The 26,872-nt window shown below is 43.1% G+C and overlaps 1 protein-coding gene across 2 annotated transcripts in view; it reads left to right on the top strand.

Moving 5' to 3' along the window:
* Positions 1-26,872, top strand: part of TERF2 (telomeric repeat binding factor 2) — a 578,117-nt gene that overhangs the window by 452,709 nt on the left and 98,536 nt on the right. For both annotated transcript variants that reach the window (XM_078668354.1, XM_078668355.1), the window contains exon 8: positions 17,891-17,976. In XM_078668354.1, coding sequence (XP_078524480.1) covers positions 17,891-17,976 — 86 coding nt within the window. The remainder of the gene's footprint in view (positions 1-17,890; positions 17,977-26,872) is intronic.

Genomic DNA, 26,872 nt, shown 5'->3' with positions numbered 1-26,872 from the left:
ATGACATAAGGCCATGTCAAAACCAATAGTCAAAGTCAGAAAACAAGATGACACGAGGCCATGTCAAAGCCAATAGTAAGAAATGTACGGTTCTACTCAGTGACAGCTCTCACTAAAAGACAGCAAGATTACAAGACAGCAGAGAAGCAGGCTTATGCAGGACCGTCTCATAAATCCAGGCTAGGGTAAAATAACACACTAAAGTCAGTTAAAATGGTGGTAGTTGAAGGTCATCATAGGGTGCCTAACCACAAGAGTGGCTCTTTCACTACATTCCACCCCATGACCTTCGACTATCACCATTTACATATATCAAAAACGGAACCTCTCATCTAAAGACTCCACTACTAATGAAAAATTGCATTTCCAAAATACATGTTGAAGCAGTAACTCGTGCTGAACTAAAAGCACAAATATAATACTGTGAAATCATAAAAGCATGTAATAATCATTTTAAAGCATACAGAAATAGCACAAAATGGAGTCAGTTATGTAAAACAGAGTCAATGGCCAATACATCTTTCTCTCAATTATAACGGTCCATCCCTTAACTAAGAACTCCTATAATACATCAGTCTAAAATCAACCACTTGGGGACGAAGCATAGATAAAAAAATGAGGCACACACTGAATACAACAACATAAGGATACCAAGATAAATATTGCTACTGCTATCCCACCTAGAACAGAACGAAGTTTACCAAAATCTGGTAACCACCCAAACAACCAATCCCACCATCCCTGTTCCACATCCTGCTTGACTTCTTTGGCTAATTTGTGTAAAGCATCAATATGGGATTGGATTCACTTACATTGATCCGACAGAATAAAGCAACACATTCCCTCAAAATCTGAGCATCCATGATCATGTTTCAGCAGTAAATAATCAATAGTGGCTCTGTTCTATAATATGGCTTTTCTAGCACCCCGTACATCTAATAATAATTCTGCCAAAGCAATTGATGTATGATTAATATTTTTCACCATTAAACATGCTAATCTACTAATAGTTCTATTGTTATAAATGGCTATGCCTGGAATTCCTACTAATGAAGCAGCTAAACTAATAAATTCAGATGTGGATAACAAATGAACTTCAGAGTCAAAATGTTCACTAAGCTGAACAGCTTCTCTCGTATTCCGATCATGTGATGATGGATCTAACGGGAACATCATGAGACCTAATCTAGTAAAGGCACACGGTCCACCTGTAATGTTTGCTGGAATATACGTATAAGTCACATTCCCACATGAAAATAACCACAATACAGGCAACTTGACATGCCTGAAATGACTGGCAGCAGATAACACATTTTTGCATACCATGTCGTTTTGCACATTTTCACAGACATTGTCATGTCTATGTTGACATAAAACTTGTTCCTGCCAAGACATAGTGGGTGTATTTCCGTCAAGTCGAATTTGAGCACATTTACCAATGATAGTTGGGGCGTCCATTAAATTGTAACAAATGTCGGCTTCAGTAATGTTAAACGTGATCACTTGTGTCATGTTCTTCCAATCAGTATCAGTAGTTTCAGGACAAAATTGACAGAATTCATAAGGTTATAGATGAGACCTCACATCCTGTTCCTCCACTGCATTTGTGGCATTAAAAGTCTGCAGAAGCAAATCAACAGGGGTAGGTACAGCTACGAGGCACGTGGAAACAATATCCATGGTACTCTTCATATTTGACATGCAGAAGTATGATCTGTTGAGGAATGTCTGTGCAAGGTAAGACCACACATTGTCAGGTCGAGTCAGCATCTCTGTCAATCTGCCCGGTGGGCTGGCCACTTTGGGGTAAGGGGCTCCTCATCCCCCCACCCCCCTCCCTTCCCCCCCCGGCCCCACATGCATACGGCCAAACAGGCTCCAGCGAGCGCAAGCAGAGCACAGACACGCCATACTGTGATCTAAAAGAATAGAAACAAAACAGGTATTATTCATTCTCGTAAATAATATTAATCAGCAGGCACATGTTCCCATTTTTCCTGCCCTGGCTTCATATTCAATAGTAAACTATAATGAGTATTGGATGTGCATTGCCTGGTTCATTCAATACATTAATGTAGTATATCGTGCTCCTAGGTTTACTCCCTGCTCGGGAGTATAATGAACATTAGAGAAAGCAGCACCAACACGGGTTGTGTGGGTGTCTCCTAGGGCACTGACTTAAGTGCTGGGAACTTCCAGCTGAAGTTTATCGATAAAGTTATTCTTTGACGACGTTTTTTGTATATATCCAAAGTATTTTATTCATACTTCTGTGGAAATTCAATATGAATTCAAATTTTCTCAACAATGTTATTCTTCATTCAAAATAATTCACAACAATCCTTCCAATGCATTTCGGCACTAGGCCTTCATCAGGGAAGTCTGGAATGCAAAAAATATATATATATAACTCCTCTATGTCACACATGTGTTATTTAGTTCAACTTAAGCATGTGATCAGCAAGCTACTAATACATAATAATATAACCACATTAAATTGATGTAAACGATCTATAAGGGTATTCGAAGTATCATAATCCATTGTTTCATATTACTAATAATAAACACTGACTGTAAAATAAAATAAATCATAATGTCAAAACCCACTCAATTCAATACAGTACATGAGACTGATGTGATGTATTTCGGTATTCAACAAAACGATAAGTATAGCGTGGTGATTCTAGCCCGATGCTTGAGCTAATTAATACTGATGCTGAGGGTACTCGCTAAAAGAAACTACTAGTGGAGCCAATACTGTGTTTTTAGATTACTGCCACAGTAAACGAATAATCGTGTGAACATTGTTACAAAGTATGTTGGCTCAGACATACTGTTGCTCCGATTCTAGCTACAAATCTTACCGTGTTTCGATTGTGCCCGCTTCCGATTACGAGGCTGCCGCCATTGTAAATCACGCGTTAGAGTTAGCGTGTGACGTATATGAATGGGAAAGACGTGATGTTTACTCTATCGCGAGAAAACACGATGTAAACATTAGAATTAAAGGGACCTTTCTAAACGTGAATACTAGGGATCCTCCGTGAAAACTCGAGTGAATGTCAATATATAATGATGGGGCGATCAATACGATTAACTCGTTGAATATTAAAAACAATAATACCTAAGATGAGAGCAGATCTGTAAGTGAATTGGGGGTGTGTGAGTAGCAATGAATTAGTTAATGTGTGTCTAATTGGGTACCCAAGGTGATCATCGGTTATACAATTAATTAATAAAACTGAAATACATGCAGAAAGAAACAGCGAATAGACAGCACTAAGAGTTGTAAAATACAAAAGTCTATAATTGTAATATTCACAAATAGCAACCAAATTCTGTCCGTTCATTCATTCCTCTCAGTTTCAGAGTTTGTTGACAAAATGAATATGTCGTCTATATATCTTAGGTATAGACGTAGGTTGTTTTTTCCACTGCCTCTAAGCATTATTACAAATGGATTATGAAGAGCCAATGAAAGTATTCCTGCAGATATGCCAGTTTTTGCATTTAATAGAGCCATGACAGAGACAATAAAAAAGCATTATTGAAGCGAGAGAACTATTGGATATATTTCTTACAAACTCTGAAACCGAGAGGAATGAATGAACGGACAGAATTCGGTTGCTATTTGTGAATATTACAATTATAGACTTTTGTATTTTACAACTCTTAGTGCTGTCTATTCGCTGTTTCTTTCTGCATGTATTTCTGTTTTATTAATTCATTGTATAACCGTTGATCACCTTGGGTACCCGATTAGACACACATTAACTAATTCATTGCTACTCACACACCCCCAATTCACTTACAGATCTGCTCTCATCTTAGGTATTATTTTTTTAATATTCAACGAGTTAATCGTATTGATCGCCCCATCATTATATATTTACATTCACTCGAGTTTTCACTGAGGATCCCTAGTATTCACGTTTAGAAAGGTCCCTTTAATTCTAATGTTTACATCGTGTTTTCTCGCGATAGAGTAAACATCACGTCTTTCCCATTCATATACGTCACACGCTAACTCCAACGCGTGATTTACCTTGGCGGCAGCCTCGTAATCGGAAGCGGTCACAATCGAAACACAGTAAGATTTGTAGCTAGAATCGGAGCAACAGTATGTCTGAGCCAACATACTTTGTAACAATGTTCACACGATTATTCGTTTACTGTGGCAGTAATCTAAAAACACAGTATTGGCTCCACTAGTAGTTTCTTTTAGCGAGTACCCTCAGCATCAGTATTAATTAGCTCAAGCATCGGGCTAGAATCACCACGCTATAGTTATCGTTTTGTTGAATACCGAAATACATCACGTCAGTCTCATGTACTGTATTGAATTGAGTGGGTTTTGACATTCTGATTTATTTTATTTTACAGTCAGTGTTTATTATTAGTAATATGAAACAATGGATTATGATACTTCGAATACCCTTATAGATCGTTTACATCAATTTAATGTGGTCATATTATTATGTATTAGTAGCTTGCTGATCACATGCTTAAGGTGAACTAAATAACACATGTGTGACATAGAGGAGTTATATATATATTTTTTTTGCATTCCAGACTTCCCTGTTGAAGGCCTAGTGCCGAAATGCATTGGAAGGATTGTTGTGAATTATTTTGAATGAAGAATAACATTGTTGAGAAAATTTGAATTCATATTGAATTTCCACAGAAGTATAAATAAAATACTTTGGATATATACAAAAAACGTCGCCAAAGAATAACTTTATCGATAAACTTCAGCTGGATGTTCCCAGCACTTAAGTCAGTGCCCTAGGAGACACCCACACAACCTGTGTCGGTGCTGCTTTCTCTAATGTTCATATTCAATAGGACATTGTCCTTTCCTGTTGCAATGATTTTTGCCTGTTCGGGGGGACTATTTGAAGACTCTACCCACACTTTGGCTCCTGGATTCTTATCAGTTGAGCCAAACCCTCCTACCCCACATACAGTGAGGAGGGCTGGGGCAGTCCCTTTCTTAACTACCCCTCCGTACACTGGCATGATCACCATTTGAGCAATTCTGTCTCCAGATTGTATCATCAAATCTGCATCACCACTATTAAGTAGGATGACTTTGATTTCACCTTGATATTCTGCATCAATGCCTCCTCCCAGCACGTGGATGCCCTTTAAAGGCAACCCAGATTGAGTGGCAATCAAAGCAAAGTGCTCTGGGGGTATCTGGATTCCCACTCCTGTCTCAATGAGTGTAATATCTTTTGGTTTCAGTCTGTACAGTTTCAAAGCATGCAGGTCAAGACCTGCAGCCTCCGGTGTCGCCCGGTACGGAGCCAAAGCTCCAGGAGCTGTCTCCCAGTAAAGAATAGTATTGGTGGCCATGTGTGGCTGAATCTGCAAAACTTGAGTTAATATTCGCATCAAAGGTGTCTCTGCATTTGCTAAAGAGTTCAGAGGCAAAAGCACATAACAAGGTACACTTAGAAATACTTTAAATAGCACAATTTACAGTTAGGCCCTTGGGGCGTGTAAAACCATATACTAAGTAAGTGGTATAAGGACCACGACCTGGGAAAGGAGAAGGCCTAGGGCCTAGGGAATCGCTGGGGCTACACTGTCTGACCCTTAGGTTAGGAGTAAGAGGCCCACAGGCGGCGCGTGCAGTGTCAGTACACTCATGCGAGAGTCAATAGAAAGTCAATGGGAACGTAAAAAGGTAAGTAATGAAGATTTAGGACACTTCCGGTCTAACTAGGATTACACAACTAACAAAACTGGACACTAGGATAGTCAATCCCTACAGGAGCACCGAAGTACTCGCGTTACCTCACCCCTGGCTGCGGGTGCATAGGTGTCAAAGTGTGTCGGGTTTCCTCGTCATTTCCTATGGAGCCTCGGAAGAAGATGCTGCAGGCGACCAGGAGGAAGATGTCCGGGCGAATCCAAGGGTGGATCGAGGATGAAGAGGACCTGAAAGCAGAGGGGACAGAGTCTAGGTCACTAGCCCGTGACCGGGTGGAACCAGGAAATGTAAATATAAATGTAAATGTCATGGTACTTATAGAGCCAGACGGTCACCTTGCAGTGTCGCCTATTCGGCTTCCTGGCGCTGATACTCATACCGCTGTGGAACCCCTCCTGGCTTTCCCTGTGAAGTGTTAACTCCTGGGCACCCCCAGGGTGAAGCCAGGCATCCTTAGCGCTGTTGGGGCCGGTGTGGAGGCTAATCAAGCTATTGCCCAGAGTTGCAGCGTGGGGCCCGTGATTGGAATAGGCACCGAGACGAGAATTAACAGGTCTGAGGAAAATGAGCCCGAGACTCCGCCGAGGCGGGAATCGAACCCTGGTCCCTGGCCAGAACTCTGCATCAGGGTCTGCCACTCTAACCATTGAGCCACACTCCTCCTCTGGAAGGAACCAGACGTCGTCGAGGAGCAATCAAGTGCTGTCGTGAAGCTTGTTGTTGCAGCCACGCGGACCAGGAGGTGTCGAGGACGACCAGGTGCTGGAGAGGAGCTGTCCCACGAAGGTTCTCGCAGATGGAGAGGTCGACTTCAAGATCGGAGCCAACAAGCCTAAGCAAAGGCAACCCACGCAGGATACACAAAGAGCTTCTGGTGCAGACCAGGAGGGTCTGAGGTACTTCACCTTTTCAGGGAAGCAAGGGCCAGTCTGGAGCAACCAGACCAGCGATGGATTTTCAAAGGATTGTCGTCACAGGGCTACTAGCCAACTGGCCAGCAACCGGGACAACGCGTCGAGCAGAACACAAGCAGAAGGGCCCCACGCAGATCTCGTGGAGTGTGGAGGGCTGGTCTTCGGTGCAGGTGGAGCTCGGTGTTGGGGTGTCTCAGTCCCCAGTGCACAGCTTCGAGGAGGTCTCAGGAGCTGCGCTGTTAGCAAGTTGAAGACTTTCCAAGTTGCCTGGGTCCACGGATTCGGACGCCTTCCACGGGGCTCAGCTGTGCTGGAGTCGTGCAGTGGGGTCAGTGACGTCCGGGAGTCGAGGTCTTGTCAGGCTCTGTGCTCGGGTTCCGGCGGGAACGGGGACAAAGCAAGCCGTCGAGTTGCTGGATGGTGCCTGGTTGCCCAGTGTGGTCACTCCTTGGCCACAAGGGAGATTCTTCAGTCTTCAGCTTCAGTTGAATGTCGAAGGGTCCAGAGTTTCGTCTTCAGTTCGATTCTAGGATTAATCTAAAGTCTCCTGGGTCAGCTCCTATCTTTATACTACTAAAGGGGGCTGGGTAACTCACTAGGTCCCTCCTATGGGTGGGACCAGGAAGGGGGGTGGTTACACCCCCTTTCCTTTGTGCAGTTTCGTGCCAGAGCTGGGGCTGGAGTGCCCCAGCAACCGGTTTGAACTGGAGTATGCATGGAGCACCTAGTGTGCACCAGGCATGTCTCATTCTATTCAGCCCTCCCTGTCCCAATACACAAAATCCTGTCTGGGGTGGTGCTCGCACCTCTCGAGGCAGGAAACCTATTGTCCAGGCCTCTCTCGCTGGAAGGACTCCCAGCAGCAGGAGGGCAGACTTGTGTCTGTGGCAGCAGCATCCATTTTGTGACGCTGGGGCTCTGGTTAACATAGTCAGCAACAACATGTCTTCTCCCTCTAGAAGGGTGGAATGCTACCCCCGTCGCCAGAATTGCCGTGGGGGTAGTATTCCAAAGCGTATGACACCTTACACGACATGTTTAGATAAAGCCAAACCAAAGTTAGCATTCAACCGCAAGGATTATAATGCACTTAAGAGTATATGGTATGGCAATATCATAGAACAGCTATAAGGACATGGTTCCGAAAGCTGCAGACAGGCTCAGCTCATGCTAGAGCACCATCTCACACATAACCAAGCCTCCAGGATTGTTAAGGCCTGCCATAGGAGTTACTTATAGGTTACTATGTGTCTATATATAGGGTAGGTATAGGGATACTATACCTAAGCAAGGGGTGATTACACGACCTTTCCCCAGCTGAGTAATCAGACAGTTGTGTCAATTTAGGTGGCCAGCCAGGGGTGGCATAATTCATGCTGCAGCCCCTGGTAGGCCTTGGATGCACCTATGCCCTGGGTACCTATAGTACACTGTACAGAGGCTCACAAGGTGGCCCAATTCTCAATTGGAGATGTACCTAAGGTACATGGAATCCATTTTACAGACAGAGCAGATAGCCTGGGACCTGATTAGCAGGATCCCAGGCCAACTAAGTTGAAAATCAGCTAAACACAAGGCAAAAAATCTGGGGTAACCATAGTCCGGTATCCACCTTCCTACAATACTTTTCTCATGTTACCCTTCTTCTCCTTTTCTTATTCTTGTATTGTGCAATACGAACTACAACCTTTTCTGCCACAGTCTGGTAGGTTTCCAGCTTATCATGCAGTAACGTATTCTGACAGGCTAACATTGTAGAGGTATTTGTGGCTTCAACAAATTGTTTCTCTAATTTTTCGCATTCATCCTGCAGCTGAACATATTCTTCATGTATTATACAATAAGAATTTCAAAGGGTCTTGGGACTTTGGCGTGGTCAAGGTCCGACTATCAGGGTCTTTCTGTGCCTGTTCAGTATGGTCAACCTGCGTAGATTTAACAGTGGGAGAGCCAGACCTTTTTATTGCTGAGTCCATCCTAGCCTCAATCTTGCCAACCTCATTTTCAATAGCGCCCATAACCGAGGTCAAATAACTTTTAATTGAGTTACGTTGAGCATCGCCCTTCTCCCTTATTGGGCCTAATTGACTCCCCTTTCTTTTCCTGTCTCGGGATTGCAATAGAATTACCCTTAGGAAGCTCCGCCGGGTCCTGGGGCACCTCGGCGCAGGTAATCAGACCAAGTACAGGTTGTAGGGAGACCAAAAAAGGGGGAACCAAGAGACTGGGTCCCGCCCAGCTGTTTCTGGGCGCTGACTGGCGCGAACTAGCCTGCCCTTGGCCCGGGCTTAGCACAGGCACGCCCCCGCACGTCCCGCGCTGCAGGATGCCGGCGTTGGTTTTGATGGCGAGTGGGGCTCCTCCCCCTCGTAAGAACACAGATGCCGGCTGGGGACCAAGTCCCACCCAGCAAGGATAGCAGGAATAGCGTTGTGGGCTCGGGTTTGCACGTGAAAATCTCCCGTTGTGCGGGATGCCGGCGTTGGTTATGATGGTGAGTGGGGCTCCTCCCCCTCGCAAGAACACAAATGCCAGCTGGGGGACCGAGTCCCACCCCAGCAAGGATAGCAGGAATAGCGTTGCGGGGTCGGCTTTGCCTGTAAAATATTTTTAATTATTGTAAACTACCCTACAGTAGTCTAAATTTGTACTGTTCTTTCTATTGTTGCTCAATGTTTCTCTTACAGAAATGATCATAGTCTTGAGCACTTGCATATAGTAATTGATTGATGAGGGGAACTGATTTACGTGACTTCTGAACAATCTAGTGTGACCAAAGGTGACATTCCGGATCGTAACATTGTCTGCGATGAACAAATTGAAAGTGTGCATCTGCATCATTTTAGATTGCATCTACTTGTAAGATAACAAAATGGGCTCAAAGTCCGTCAGAACTCAGATAGATGGGAACTCTGGAGACCAGATCCAAGTTTGTTCCTGTGTTATCACATATGAATTAGGAAATCTCTTCCCCAGCTACAGTCCTGCTCAAACTTATTATAGCTCAGTCTGAGAAATCTCCCTTGAAAGAGAGCTGCCTTTGTCTGTAACAAGCATTTGGAATTGAATAGGTCTCCCATTACAGAGTTTGACCTATTGGCGTTGCAAATAATAATGAAACGCCAATAGGCCAAACTTTCATTAATGTGAGCAAATGCTTGTTTTTTTTTTCTTTTACAGGCACACAATGACTATCTATCAAAGAAACGACGTCTATCCAGGTATCATAAAAAAAATAGTAAACAATTCCAAATGGTTCAGTCAACAATTACCCCCTTGGGTGCTCATGACGGCTCGACACCGCCATGAGTCACGGGTGGCGTGTGCTCATGACGGCGTGGAGACGACATGCCGCTGCTGTTCCGCCCACGCAACACTAATTACCAGCCTGTGCGGGCGAATTAATTAGTGGGCAGGGTCATGACGGGACCGTGCCGTCATGAGCACATGCCACCCGTGACTCATGGCGGTATGGAGCCGTCATGAGCACCGAAGTACCACGCGCACCCCTAGCCCCACCCCACCGCGGTGGAATTCGCGGCGCAGGGAAGTGGTTAAAGGGACAAAAATAATAATGAATGTGTTCAATGTGAAAAAGTAACACACAGTACTGGTGAACAAAATAACAGTCGGAGGATGTGATCAACGCAAAACAGTGACAAACTATATTATAATTGCATTTATATAGCGCTTACCACCCGTAATGAGGCGTTGATGCGCTTTTTCGGCTAGTAGCACGCTACTCCGGAATCCAAAAAGGATTAATGGTGAATTAGTGTAGATTAATTTGAGCGGTGGGCATGCGAGTTTGTTATTTGTATTGAAAAAGGATAGTGGAGAGATGGAAGAGGGAAGGGTTTGATTGTACACAGCGCTTGCTACTCATGATGAGGTTTTGAAACGATTTTCGGCGGGTAGTAATCAACTCCGGAACCCAAAAAGGATTAGTGGTGAATTAGTATAGGAACATCTAAAATTTATTTGAGCGGTGGGCATTTTAGTCTTTTATTTAGATTGAAAAGGGATAGGGGAGGGATAGAAGAGGGATGGGTTTGTATTTATATAGTGCTTGCTACCCCTGATAAGGTGTCAAGGTGCTTTTCGGCAAGTAGCATGCTCTCCGGAACCAAAACTGGATTATTGGGGAATTTGCACATAAATTCAAAGAGCCAGATAGTTAAACAGATATCTCCACAGATGAATAGAAAATGATGTAGTGGCTGGAATTTTCTATAGCAGCTGGCACACCCGCCAAACAGGCGGGTGTGCCAGCATGTTCTTGAACAATAGGGTGCCTAACAGGATCCTTGCTGCTCCACCATCAAGTGCGATACAGAATGCCCCTTTCTCTCGCTTCCACCCAGTGAAGCTGCAACATTTTGGATTCTTTGGACTGAAAATGTTCATCAGAACGGCGCCAGATATTTTTGTCCTTAATATAAAGCATCAAAACTCCAGGTGAGTTAACAAAAGAGCTGCAATAGTGTTTTTTGGGATCTAGTGAGTTGTGTGTCATTGGTGAAAGGGATTCAGTTGAGAGCCATGAAAGTGAAGTTGAACCTGGAACTCATGTATAGAAGATTGCAGTAGTGCACAATATCCTATAAAAACATTCTGAAGCACCTGATCTTGTCTGCAAGAGTGCATCTCTATGCTAACTCGCTCTTTGCCGTCTCTTCTGAGATTGTCGGACAAGCACTAGAAACTCATGTGCTCTCTGAAGAGGAACTTCCAATGTAACAAGCTTCAGCCCACCAGGAAGTGGGCTAACGGCAGCAACTTTTTAGGCAGAGACCAGAACTTAAAGGGTCAAGAAAGAAAGGACTCCACTCAAACAACCAAAAGGAGAATCACTTTGCATACCTGGGCCAACAAGGTCACCAACCTACCACAACTGTCCTGTGTACACAAAATTAACCTGCAGTCTTCTGATCCTGGAGTTCCAGAGATCTGGTGTGTGGTAGGAGTGCTCATGAAAGGGGCAGTGTTGAGGGTGCCAAATTAAAGTCCATGATTCAAACCATCCAGGTTTGTTAAATCCGTAAGCAATAAATATCAATATAGATACAGTTCAAAATTATTTACATCATAGATTACAAAATGCAAGAAAACTGCTTTGGAAAAGTAAAATAAACACAACTTTAAGGTTTTTGTAAACAAACATTGCTATATTATTCAAAACCAGGGTCTGTAAACAAAACCAACACAGATTGACCATGTTTTCAGATATCTAGTAAGAGTAGAGCGCAGAGTCGATGTGAGGAAACATACGTATTAACTTAGATGAGTGAATGCCATTTATCAAGGATATTTGAACCGTGCATGATCCATTTAGATTCACATCTATTAAGCATGTTTTGTATGTCTCTTCATCAGAGGGAGGGTCAAAATGCGCTGTTTGAACACGCTGCATAACAATGGCAGTATGTGACAGCATAAACCGTGCGAAGCCTTGATAAAAGTGTGTATAATATGCAGTAGCTGGAGACAGTAAAAGATGCCCAGACACAAAGCTGCAGAATACATGGCAATAGGTGGCACTAGAAAGCACCCAAACCCCAGAGAGAAAGCTGAAAAACAATCGAAATCGGGTTACATTACAAGCCAACCAAAGCCAAGCAAAACAACTCCAAAATTCATGGGCGCTTGAGAGTAAAAGACACTTGAGGCAAAGCGATCAGCTGTAAAATACCTGGCAGGAAATGACAGTGCAAAGTATCCCGGGGAATGGACCTTGTATTGCAGCATCGAACAACCTACGCCACCGCAAACCCTGAGATACAGCTTTGGGAAGTACTGATCACCTCACATGGAGCTGCAAATGACATGACAGCATGTAACGAAATGAGACACCGTAACACCGCAGTGGACTCTGCACAATCACTAGTTTTTAGAAACGTGACCACATAGGCCCCCAGAGCATGGAGATAGGGTGATGAACACCAGTCAGCATTTGACACTATATGTTATAAAGCAGTGAAAGCAGAGTTTAATCTGTAGATTATTCAGCAGCTGGTTACCACATAAAACCCGAAAACACACAAGGATCAATGAGACGGACCATGCTTTAAGGTCTTAGTGCATTACACCTGCCCGGTACAAGAGCGCCAGCCAGTTGTACCTGCCCCATGGACATGAGGGGGGGGTTTGGAGGGAGCCGGGGGGGAATGAGATGGGAAGTGGGCAAGAGAAACGGAAGACCAATATACAGAGGAATAAAGAGATGGATGGAGAAAGGGGTACAAAAGAGCAAGGCGAGAATTAATAAAGACATGAAAAACATAGGTATAATGAGACAGATGCTATTTAAGCTAACAAAGAACTTACCTCTCGTTCTCCTCTGTGGCTCGCCTGTTCTTCTGTAGAAAACACTCTCTCTCTTACTTTTCTGTGGTAAAGTGTTGAGTAGTACCGCCGTCATGGGTACCTCTAGGATCCCATCATGTTCTTAAACAGCAGGCTAGTAGCCTGAGAAAAGGGCCTAAATGTTCCCTATACAGATAACGACATGGATGAGTTCTGCATTTGCATTCTGTGGGTGGGGGACAGCCCATGAGAGATCGCCAGAGCTGGCTAACCAAAAGAATCAATTGGTGATATCCGCTTGGAGGGAACCAAGGACGGAAAGGCAGTACAGATGCTCAATATTAACCAACCTGAGAAAAGGAATTTGAAAAAGCAGGCCAACTAATCAACCAAAGCGGTGGGTGTGTCCAAAGTCCCTGATAGCTCATATAACAGATACAGCGTGCCACGCAGCGCATGCGCTGCCCAGGCTCGACTTAAAAATGACTGTATTGTGGTAACCTTTATGACACACATTAAAAATCAAAAAGAGATCTTGCTTTGCTTTACTGTCCCTGAAATGTGCTCGCTCCATGGATCTCTCTACAACATGCCTGATTAATCAGATCTCCCTTTGCTGTTCCTGACAGTGCTGGCCTCCTTTTACTGTCCCTCGCACAGACTGCAACTTTCTGTGGTGTTACTTATTATTTGTACAAATTCAGCTTTTACCTACATTTAATTATTACATTCCTGTCTTTCCATCACACATATAGAGTAGGATAGGATAGGATAGAGACGCATGTATAGAGTGCAAACATTCACCTCAAAAGTCATCTTGGCTGAAGACTGATAGAAGCTGGGGTAGAGTCTTCACGGATGAGACTACCTTGCAATTAAAATAAGTCAGTTTTTAGGGCCATCTGGAATATCATGTACAAGCATATTTCGTTGATCCCAATCCTCAGTCGTCAGTTTACCATTGCAGGTTTGTGCAAAGAAATCTTTGGCTTTGACCTAAAATGTGCTACACCAGGAGAGTTCCTGGAGGAACAAGGAAGAGGGGCAAGACAGTCGGTACAAGCCTATGGCTCGCATATTTTTAAAATAAGTGCATAACTTATGCCTATGGTTGTAGGTGTTGGGCATTGACACTCATTTTGGGGACTGTGACCGTTTCTTTTATCATCACCACAGTAAGAGAGAGAGAAGCAGAGAAGGGATGAAGGAGGTTGAAGAGAAAGCTAGGAACACGTGACAAAGGGAGAAAACTAATGTATAGGAATCTTCAAAAGTGAGATGTATAGACAGGAAGTGTAGGGTGTTTGAAGAAAGATGGATGACTGGCCATCCTTGGTTCTGCATATGCTGCATTAGTTGGTTGTGCTATACAAATTAAGCACTGGAAAGGGGCAGAACTCCGAGGTCGTGAGCTGAGTGGGTATCATGTTGAGAGGAGAAGCACACCTTTGGATACTATGGGAAGATAAGCAAAAGAATCCGGAGCCAGTGGTTAAAGCTACTGTCTTGTTAAAAGTAGCTAACCCTCAAGCCAAGAGCAAAATCTCCCACAGTCTGCATAGCACCTGGGAGAGTTAACAGTGCTCTGCAATGGTATTATATATGGATATCTTTTACATGGGGCAGAACCAATAATGAGCATTGCAAGATGTATTCCACCTGGGCACTTATCGGAATTCCACCGCTCAGAAAGGTGTTTGAGTCAGGGACTACAAATATCAATTTTGAGACTATATTTTGAGAAGGGAGTTATGCCTGAAAGACCTGCTCAGACAAGTGAGTAATAGATCCTGGGCCTCTAGCATCTACATGTTTCTGCAAGACTAAAATAGATTGGCAGTCTTGGAGCCATGGAGAACAACTGGGAATACATCTTTGAAGAAGGTATTGTCCTAAGTAAGAGGACTGGTATTTAATCTTTGATCTGTGTGCTGTAAAAAAAATCCTAAAAGGCACCAGAACTTTGAACAGCTCGAAAATTAAAGACATTGGAAGAAGGTGCATAAAACAGGAACATTGGAACTTACACCTATTGTCCCTAGCTGAGGTTTGGACACAGAAGCTACTCCTCCCCTTCTATCTGGTGGGCAAAATGCGGGCTGTTAACGCAAATGAAAAACGAAATGCATTATTACTTAACAATATAAGCAAGTTCTAAAAGATCTGAGCACCTTTCATAACATATGAAAAGGAAGTAAACGCTACAGAGGACGCCCACTGGGCAGACTGACATTCCTCCATTGCTATTGAGTGGATGAGATGTCTTCAACTCTTGAGTCATCCTCTTCTGTAGACTAAATTATCTGCCTGATCCCAACAAAGGTGAGGCCTGCCGCCACATGCTATAAACTGTTATGGGTGTGCAATGTACTTGGTTGCAAAGCTATATCAATGAGAAAGTCATGTAGTCCGGTAATATTGCTGCAGTATTAACCATGAAAATAAATATAATGTTTAATAAATAAAAAAAAGAGAGGCTTATAGTTCTTGTTGAGAGACTAAGAAATAGGGAGGCTTTGTGATTGCAGGCTCAAAACCTGTTTCTTCAAGAATCTCTTAGCCTGTTTGATGACCTGTAGCTCCACTGTAATCAGAGGCTTTCGTAGGGGAACTGTGGTGGCTGACAGAGCCTATATGCCTACAATTTGCTGTATACATTAACACCATTTGGAGCACTTGCACTAAGACTGAAAAGTACTTCTTTGTAGACTTGGTTTGTGCATCATCAATGTACAAGTCAAGAAAATCCCCCCCAGTGTGAAATGCTCAAGTGGGAGATGGTACTGTTTCATGGCCCCCCCTCAGCTTTAAATATGTAGGCATTCAGATATATTACAGAAGGGTGGATCTGGTTAAGGGCAATTGGGGAAATACCTGCAGATTGTTATGCCCTCAGATCTCATGTTTGACCATGATCCTGCTATGATGGGTCCTATGCATAATAATGTTGCTCCCCCGTCTGCGTTTTGAAAAACATTTTTTTTTACTTAGGATCTCGTTTTCCCCCACCAAAGTTGAGCAAGCTTTTTTCCTTTTTAGTTGATTTCATCTGGAGGAAGGGTAGAAGGAGGACGGTGTTGTCCAAGTTTATAGGCATCCGACTATAGGATGGTCTGGAAGCACCAGGCATATCTCAAAACCGTCTGGTGGCGCAATCTAATGGGTAGGGTACTGGTAGGATGGCCACCATCAATGGTAGGCAGGTATTCCCTAGACTTAAAAACAAAGTTACAAGGTTTGTTGACTTGTCCCTACTTTTAGCTAAAAGAGCTGTGGCGATGACATGGAAAGCTCCTATATCCCCTTCGATTTCACAGTGGAGTGCCGAGGTCTTTAAATGGGCTACAGGCTGAGAGCATAGCCTTTCTTGAGGAATAAAAACGTAACCTGAGCAAAAGGCCAGTGGTGAAATATTGGGATACAATCCTTCTCAATTTTACAGAGCACACTAAAAATTATATCCAGACACATTAGATTTCTGGTCACTCCACCATATGCATCAACATTAAGAAGGAGTGAGAAGCTTTGATAAGGCGGAACCCTCAGCCTTCCAAACTGAATTGAAAAACTACACAATGGAGGGTTGACATAAATAAATCTCTCTTAAAGCCCATTTTTTCACAAGGCTAGTTGCATGGCCCTTATTATATCTCACGTTAATGTGCAGTCTACACCCAGATCGATTAGTGTGAAGTCACTACTCTCATGTGATAATAAAAGTTATATAAACAAACAAAACATCAAAGCACACGTCTATTTCTCAATTTCGATAAACAGTTCCTTGCTTTTTGCATGGAGTTGGATTAGAAGTTGAACTGGCTGAGACCGCTAGTTGGAGGCTCCTAGGCCACAGACACTGGAGTCGGAGCAGGATGCAAGGATCAATTCCTGATGCACCACTACCCAGCTTAAGTTTACTGGAGCCAGCACCATTGGGACTTAGAGGTGCCACCAGTCCTGGAGTGACTGGTGGCACCAGAGATATTCCCTGCAACACAGAAGGAGCATGTTCGATTGTCTGTTCTGTAGGTTGGCATTCAAGAAGTCTAATAAGTAATCAGAAGCTAGGAAGAATGTTAAAAAGCCTCTCATGGTGGTATGTAGTTTCCATTACTGTAATTTACATTCTGGCCAATGTTTACACTTCTGTGGTTTGCCCAACACCCATTATGCCTAGCTGGTGTAGGTCACAGAAGGGGTAGTGCCAGAGTGCTTCAGTATACGTTGCCCAAGAAGGTGCTAGGTCTTACTCCTCGTTCTGAAGTGCCTGTTTTTCTCTCTTAATGCCTCACATCAAATCTAAAGTACCCCTACTATGGAATTTAATCTGCCCTGCTCTCGATGCAGTTAGCGAGCAAATCAAAAAATAAATCATGACAAGGACAACAAGGTGCAGTCAAGAGAATCAAGTCCACACCAAATGGAAAAACATGGAAGCCATGAGGGCACATAATTGATAGGGGAAGGGGCGTGGCCATCTGTACATACTCAGGCATGCAAAGTAACATCTGTGCAAAGCTCAGTGTTTAACAGCTTTGATATAAGAATTTGGTGCCACCTATAGATGGCAGTGTGCCCACACGCTGGCAGTTGAAGAAAAGCAAAATGTAGGAGTAACATGTCATTTATGGTAAGTAATCATCACCACATTTAGAATTGAAGGGCACACACAATCGAATCACACAATGGTGCATTGATTGACAATCAGCCTCTAATTACAAATGTGATGGGTGCAGGCACATAGTCTAATGTTTGCTTTTGAGGTTTTTTTTCATTCAGGTCTACCAAACTAGTTTATTTACACAAGATGGTCACCCGTCTTCAACATAATGGTTTCTTTTGCATGCCTTTTTTGCCACAATTTTAGCTTTAGTGCACATGAAGACATTGATGTTATAATGGAAAAAATAAGTGCAATATGTGCATGTAAATATATCTATATTTTTTGTAGGTCATTTCGTTCACAGTGGAACAGCTCTAAAGGTAAGGAAGAGAAGGACAACTGGAGTGATGAAGAGGATATGTTTCCGAGGAAGAGTAAGCAGCCTATTCTTAGTCATTGTGTGAATGGTACTCTGATGTGTTCGGGCATAAGGACAAGTTTAAAAGGTGCATGGATTGTGATATGGATACTCGCGCTCACTCGATTTAACTAGAGGGATGAAGACTGGGAAAAGCATGCCTAGTTATTTGTATTACTGTTTTCGTAAGGGCTGCAGCACTGGGTCCCTCGTTGGTGGCAGTAGTGCTGAATAGTGGCATAGATATCCTGATGAAGATTTTTTCATCAAATGAGATCTTCTTGCCTGTAAGCTGCCCAGCATATTTGCTACTGTTTTGGAGATCATCTTGTAAACGGGCTCGACAACCGTTTTGATTACACAGCAGATATGAACTTCTCCGAGACTCATTCATACCAATGAGGTGAAAAGAAATCAAAGATGTCCTCTTGGAGCAGATTCCCAACAGTCTTCCATATGGCAGTCAAACAGCCGGAAGGAAGTGGACAAGCTGCAGCTAAAAGGCAAAAATTATTACTCACTTATTTTATGTTAGCTGGCATTTGTATAGCGCAACACCACCTCTATTTTGTAATCCGGCTAAGGTGTAGATTTAGTTGCAGAAGAATGTCGTTTTAGTTTGACCTGTGTGGGAAGAGTTGAGTGAGATGCAGCCATGATAAACTCAGCATTTGTTGTGTGCTGTTACGAACTTCCCACTTTCTGTTACGGATAACAGACTGCAGGCCAACAACAGTGTAGAAATAAGCTGAGTTAAAACAGAGACTATCATGGTGTTTATGACAACTTGAGGATGGTAAAATTATATCCTGCAGCTCTCTCAGGACATACCTGAATTGGTGAGTTCTCATCCGGAAAATATACTATCCTGCCCTTCTTAATCTAGCTTCAAAGGGAGTTTTACAGTTTGCAGGCTTTAGCTGAGAATGAGCGATCTCCGAGTTGGGTTTTGTTGAAAGATGTATATTAAGTTGTTGGTTTGTGGTGGATTATGGGCTTCATGTAAGGCAGTTGGTCTGAAATGTCTGCTGAAGGGATTGTTTTCCTTTCCTTGCAGTGCCTAGTGTGTTGCACTTTGAATTCAAGCCGATGATACACTTAAAGGTAGTGCAAGGTCACAAGAGTTCGGTACGGCGATTCCTTGATTTCAGGTGTAGGAGTGGCCACCTAGTCGGTGTTTTGCACCAGAAGTTTAGAAGAGGTTATTTGGTGTAGGTAGGTTGTATAGTCCAGGCGAGAGTGCACAAACACAGATGTAGATTGAACTCTGTGGGGGAAGTTTCGGTAGAGGAATATTCTGGTCTGGATTTTGACCATATTGTTTGAGAATTTCACAGTGTAGCCTAGTGTTTCCCAAAATGTGGGTCGTTCCCTGATTTTTTTTATAAATAAAGATGCCCTTGAATTCCTAGTTTTTCTTGTCACATTTGCTGCGCTAGAGACAGAGGTCCAATGTTAGGCTCTGTCTTCTGACAAATTGCTCATTTTTAGGTTTTGCCTATACAGTGCTTGCGCTGTGCTTGCAAAATATCATGTATTTAAAAAAAAGGCTTAAAAAGGGCTGAGAGTCCCCATTACTTACCTTCCTTACCATTGGTTGGCTGCCAGTGGCTCTCACATTTCTTTACTTACTATTTGCTGGTTTCCAGTCCCTCCAATATCACTCTGGTTTATCTGCTTCCTATTGGTCAGTTTCTCCTTCTTCCCTTTTCTTTCTGCTGTGTTTTCAGTCTTCATCTTCGTCCTCGCCCTGCCGTGGAGCTTGGCCCAAGTTCTGCTTCCGGTGGCCAGTGTTCTTACACTGCATGCTCCTGCAGTACAGTTAAAGTTAAAAAAAAGTGCAAAATCTTTTCTATCGACAATTTTCGCACTTTTCATTAGCCTTGCATTTTCTTCCTTATTTGTTCTGCACGAAAGGTCAAGTGGACGCCACGCTGCGGCACTAGAAATTAGAATCTCTGCTAGTAGCTTACTGTTAGTACAGTGTGGTAGAAATGTATCCAAGCCATGCTTTTTCACATAGAACACCACTGCTGAAATGTACAGTGGCGGATAAACTGTAGGTCAAGGAACCTTCCTACCTCTCGCAGCCTGCATGTTGGTTTGAACTCTGGGCTAATGCCAAGTTAGCCAGAAACTGATTTTTGGGCAGTTATTCACTCCTGCTCTGCAATCTAGCCTGGATAATTTTCATGTTGAAAGTACTCTTACACATGGAAGGTATGCTTTGTTTGTAAATCTCCCTTTGACAAAATTTGCCCTCCATGCTTTCTGCTTGCATGCATGTTACATGCAACATTTGGGATCCGTACAAACACCTTGCTGCACTCTAATTTTGTTGAGTGTATATCAGCCGTCATTTGAAATATCTAGGCTCAATAAACTAACTATGTTAAAGGCGCAGTAATTCAAGTTCCTTAATCTGCCCTGTTCCAGGACATCAAATAACACTGTCTGCTGGAGCCATCTCGATATGCCAGCTCAAGCAACTCCATACAGAGCGCGGCGTCCTGAGGCCCTTTTAATGACTCGCTGATGTCCCAGGAGGAAGAACATCATTGTTAATATAAATACAGCAGAGCCGCCGCTGATGATTGCCTCGTTCACAATAAATAACTAATGATAAAATATCTCCGTTATCACCTTGTCAGTAAGGTTGCCAAATCCTTGGCGCATGGCGCAGGGGACGTGATAGGTCCAGCAAGTCATTTATGTTTTCATAGACATTATGTATTTAAAAAAAATCTTTTTTATTAATGAAAAACAAACAAACACACAAATAAGACAGGTGCAGTACGATGCGATAATCAACCTTTCTAGGTGGCCATGATGAAGCAGTACAATCAAGATATAGAATATCATTGGATCGCTGGTACAATTACATATTTTGTTGTTTCCTCAGTATCTACACTTCAAATATCTACATTATCAAACATCGCTGAGGGGGAATCGGGGAAGGGGGAACAAAGCAAGACCCTACTTTTATTCCTTGGGCCCCAAATACATGTCCGTTTGTGGGCAACCCCTACTTTCGTAAATCACTCTCTTTGCCTGCATACACCAGTCCATATCGGACTCCTATTCAGCGTGCTGTAGTGGAGCTCCCCTCTTCCAAGTTTTTGCTATATTTCGTTTTGAAACCATACAGCCCAAAGAAACCCACAACCTTCCTGCTCGAGATAAGTCAGTGGCCTCCCAGATGTTTAAAAGACAAAGCTGAGGGGAGAGATCAATAGAAAACCCTCTTATCCGGGACATGTCAGATATAACCTACTCCCAATACCCCAGAAGGACCCGACATTCCCACACCTGATGAATGTAGGTACCAACATGCCCCGCACCCCGAGGGCAAGCCGGAGAGTCCATTATTCCCATCTTGACCAGCGACAAACTTGTATCGTATACACAATGGAGTAGTTTAAGTTGAATGAGTTTAAAGCGGGAGCGGATTGCCGCCTCGTGAGGAAACACAAAAGGAGGGGGTGCCCAAACCTTATATTTTAATAAGACAATTGTTTAAATTAGACCAAATACGAATTACTTAGACCTGGTCAGGTACTTTTATTTATACCAATTATTCATATTATTATTTATATCCCTTTTTTTAGTTTTCTTAGGCAAAAAAGATGGTACATATAAGACAAATATAACAATACAAAACTGAACATTTAGCAAAAACTAGACATAATCAAAAAAATCAGAAAAATCCACAGTGCATCCAATTTAACACTGAACAACATACATATTTACAAATCAATTTCTTATTGAAGACAAATTAAACGACATTAGATCACAAGAGAAAAATGGTATATGATTATTTTCATATATCACTCAATGATATGATTAACTCTTGTTGGTATGCCGGCGCGTTTCAGGTTCGGGGAACCAGTTCTCGAACCCTCATCAGGGCTTTATTAATTGTCTGTATAGGATGCAAAAAACAATAAAGTTTTATTGACAACCTGTACACCTCGACCCTTTCACACACCACTTATGGAATCATTAAAACAAGCTACCTTTATATTTTAGGCTGGAAGTGTCTTTCATTGTTGTCGACGCGGGGGTCGTTTTACTGTGCTTGTAAGTTAATTTCTACAATACATAAAGCACGAGCCGTATAAACAGTGTTGTTCAAGACACAACGTTTAAGCACTCAAACAGGTGTGCCTTAGTTCTACATACCTCCTTGTGCACCGGCCGGCGCTTCTCGGAGGGAGGAGAGGACGTGCTCAATGTATCTGAGTCCCTAATTGGAAAGATAAGATTTTATGTGTGATATATCACTGGCTTTTCTATCACTGTCAGCAAAGTATACAATTGTCCCTCAGACGGTCCCATACCTTATATTCTTCTTTTTGGTTGTAACGACGTTTGTTCTTTCAATTGTGGTTCATTAAGAAAACGCCTGTTGGAATGGAGGATCGATTGAAAAAACGTCAAGGGCCGTGAAACTTACACGGATTTTTAGATTTATATATTTATTTACATGTCGTTTTCAAATATGAAGTACAAAAAGTACCTGCATCAGAACCAAAGTCCGATGTCTCCCTCCTTTCCGATTGTTTTTACAATGAGCCCCAAGGGTCCGGTCTGTCAGTCTAAAATAGTCGTGCACTACAAGAATATTAAGAAATGGGAAAGCGCTTAGTGGGAGAACGCTTAGTGAATATCAGCGTTAGACCTGTCCACTGCCTAATATCAAAGAACGCTTGCTCGTTCTTACCTATTATTCGGTAACGCCGAGCCTCCACTGTCAGATTCCACTCGATCGCCTCACCAACTGTGGCGTCCATCTTAGTTGGATTTTGAACAGATACTGTGTCCCAATGCCTTCAGGGACATGTAGTTCGACACACGATCGAAATTGACAGAAAAGCCATCTTAGTTGGATTTAGAACAGATACTAAGTCCCAATGCCTTCTGGGACATGTAGTTCGACACACGGTCGAACTTGACAGAAAAGCCATAACTTGGAAATAGAGTTAAGCGATATGACGCAACTTGTATCCTGCCATGGAGTACATATTTAATATTACGATATGATGGACAATAATCGTGGGTCCATTGCATGGATTTTCAGGAGAATATTATCACATCGCCATTGTGAATAACAGCTCATTTTAGATCCTCGATAACTCAGACATACTGTTCAGGCCTGTTAATGTACTATTGAATTTGAGAATCAGGCATGCTTCTTTTTGTAACAACACCTTGTCTACATCCGCTGGGCGCTGCACCTTACCCATTGTGAAGAGTACTGACCATGTGAAATCATTCTCAGTATGGGAATTCTCAATAAAATGTTCAACCATGGAAGCAGTGAGCACCTTCTTTTTAATTCTTGATCTATGCCGGCTGATGCGTAGATTCACTTGTTGATTTGTTTTGCGATATAGATCTTTTGGCACGGGCAAGTGATAACATAGATCACATTTTTAGTCCGGCAATTTGAAAAACACAAGTGTTTCCATTTAACCCCCCGGTGTTCGAACTCATTCCCCTCAATTGTGTTCGGACATGCGATGCAATTGCCGCATCTGTGGTGTCCGACGACTGGCTTCATATTCCAGTGGGACAGGAGGTCATGTTTCGGTTTAGGCTGCACTAGATTGGCCCTCACAATTTGCTGCCCAATCCTCTTGTTCTTTTTGTACGCAAAAATTGGACGAGGGAAGGGACACTCCAAACCCTCTAGCAAATGCCAGTTTTTTAAAACTGTTTGTCTCAGTTTGTGTGTCAGGGCTGAAAGTAGTCACACAAACTAGACGATCCAATTCTTTCTTTTCTTTTGTTTGTAGCAAGCATTCACGTGGCGTGAAGCGTGCTCTTTTATAGGAGTGTTTTAAAAGTTTCTTTGGATTTCTCCCGCCATTCGTTGTCGTCTATATCTCCTATGTCTGTCGCCCATTTTGAACGAAGTTTCTCCTGGGTGTCTGGCGTATTTTTCAGGATTTTACGGTAGGTTAATGAGATGGCCTTCTGCTGGAGATAGTCGTCCAAGAGTCTATCCTCCAGGGGTGCGGAGACCGGCAAGTCCGTCCCTTGAGGGATCGCTCTGCGGAGAGCATTGCGTGCTTGAAGATAGTGAAATGTCTCCCCTCCCTGCAGCTGATAATCTCTTTGCAAGTCAGTAAATGTAGCCACCCCACCCGCCCTCCACATATCTCCGACCTTAGATAAGCCTATCAAGTCCCAGGTATCGAAACCTGGTGGCTTAGACAACATTCCCAGTCGGCAAGAGTCAAGAAGCGGAGTAACCTGCGTGATCTTATCCTTCCATCCAAGAGCTGTTGTTGCCTTATTCCATAGAGTAACCATGGTGGAGGTTGGGGTGAATCCGGGAGCGTGTTTCGCGCCACCATATAGTGCCCTAAGATAGGTGCCTGGAAGCATATTATGCCTATCCATCCTGTAGGCTGGGTCTGCAATAGGTCGATGCACCCAGTGATTCATCACCACAACTTGGGAGGCCCAATAGTAGGATTGAATGGCTAGCAAGGCTATGCCGCCATCATACCAACTTTTTGGAAGCTTGGTTAGAGCAATACGGGGAACACCACAGTTCCAAAGCAGGGCGCGAACCTCAGCGTTAATAGATTGGAAATAGCGAGGCGGAACCAAGTGTGGGATATTTTGTAGGACATATAGAAAGCACGGTAGTGCCATCATTTTATACAGAGCAGCTTTACCTAGCAGCGTAAGAGGCCGTGTTGTCCAATGTTGCACATCCGCCTGAAGTCGGCGTAGAGGAAGCAAAAGGTTCCGGTCATAAAAGATTGAGGGAACGGGCGTGATATATATACCTAAATAATGGAAGCCATCCATAACTATCTTGGCTTCACAGCCAATGGGGAGCAGCCGAGGGCCTCCAATCAATACATAGATCAAGGATTTATCCCAGTTGATAGTATAACCGGAGTAGTTTTGGAAAAGAGTAAAAATATGTAGTACCCTATGGATGGAGAAGCGAGGTTTCGCTAGATAAAGCAAGATATCATCGGCATAGAGGGAGATTGTATCTTTCCAGTCTACTGACCAATTGAGACCCCTAATAAGGGGATACCCCCTAACCCAAATAGCCAGTGGTACGAAGGCCAAAGCGGAAAGCAGTGGCGACAGGGGGCAACCCTGTCGCGTGCCTTTTCCCAATACAAAGGCCGTTGAACAGCCGCCATTTACTGCGACACAATACGATACCCTAAAATCCTTAGTTACAGAAGGATTTGCCCAATACTCTAAAGCAGCAAAGAAAAATTATATGGGGAGGCCATCAGGGGGTTAATTAACGCTAATCTCCACACAGATAGTTAGACAGGTTGAAAGGCTAAATTTACTTAGTGAGTGGGCACTAGGTTGCAGAATCTTATTGCAGAAGGTAGATCCCCGATATGAGGGAATATGCATCATAAATATGTATATACAGAAGGGAAAGACTCATGATTATAAGGAGAATCTAGATAAACTGAAAGAAGATCTGGAGTCAACTAGCGTTAAGTATCAGAAGGATTCAGTACTAGTAGTAGGCGATTTTAACCATAGATTAGACCCCAGAAAGATTGATAGTTGGCACAAAGAATTGTTAGAAGCCCACAATATTGAAGTAGCACTCTTTCCAAGGGGGGAACTCTCACAGCAGGATGAGTCATTTAGTCAGCTAATGGGGTCCTTGGGCATGTTATGTGCAAATGGAAGATTTCAGCAAGACCGGCCAGCGGGAAGGACTTTTATGAGGGGCCAGCAACTTTGCCCAATTGACTACATGTTTTGTCAGGCCTGGTGTTTTGATAAAATAAGAAATTTTGAGGTGGTGAAAATGACAGGTAGTGATCATTTCCCTTTGAAGCTGGAAATACTCATGCCGAAACGTAAAAGCAGAGATAGGGTTCTACAGGTCAATGTGGACTACCCGGAACGATTAACAACGTGCATATCAGATGAACAGATGGAAAAGCTTAAGCTAATTCAAACGTCAATTCCAACTGAAGGTATTCATCCTAATGTAGGAATCCCGTGGTTTGAACTAACCATAGGTAAGCTGGCAGATTCCCTGAAGAAGGAATTCAAGTCAAAAAAGTCAGGAATGGGTAGCTATGTTGATAATAAAAATAGGAAACCCTGGTTTGACGAAGAATGCAGGGTAGCTAAGGCCCTGATAAGACAGAAGGAGGGAAGAGTAAGGGCCATGTTCAAAGTGGATCTATACCAAACACTTCAGCAACTAAGGTTAAAGTATGAAACATTAATTCGGAATAAAAAAAGAAGGTATGAAGAGAAATGTTGGGCAAATATGTTGGAGGTGATTGATACTAAGGATGCGAAAGGGTTCTGGAAACTAGTCCAAGAGAGTGTGGGCGGGAAATCTGGTTCCATGGCCTGTATGGTCCCTGAAGATGACTGGGTAGGCTATCTGGAAGAAATCTATGGAAGATGGCCGATACAATCAATACCAAGAACCTTAGTTTGGTCACGGGTGAGGGACGATATAAAGGACTACTTTACCCCAAGATATATAATGGAGATTATAGCTAGTTTGAACCTTACCCGTGCTGCAGGACCAGACAACCTCCCGGCAGTGATAATTAAAACGAGTCCAGAATGGTGGGCAGAGTTTTTTGCTAAGATGTTCCTGGTAATCCTGGACACGGGAATCGTTACAGAAAGTTGGAAGGGCGCAATTATAAGGCCTATTCATAAAAAGGGAAGCCATAAATTACCAAAAAACTATAGGCTGATAAACCTCCTGGATATAGGGGAAAAAGTCTTAGCAAAAATAATATTAAACTTATTAGAAGATTGGGCAGAGGAAAACCAAATCATTCCCCCGGAACAGGGTGGGTTTAAATCCGGCCATTCTACAATCGATCACTGCTTTGCCCTTTGGGCCATAGCACGGAAGTCAATGGAATCTCGGG

The sequence above is a fragment of the Lissotriton helveticus genome, chromosome 12 (assembly GCF_964261635.1).
Source record: "Lissotriton helveticus chromosome 12, aLisHel1.1, whole genome shotgun sequence".
Lineage (NCBI taxonomy): Eukaryota > Metazoa > Chordata > Amphibia > Caudata > Salamandridae > Lissotriton > Lissotriton helveticus.
This window is presented reverse-complemented; position numbering and strand designations above follow the sequence as displayed.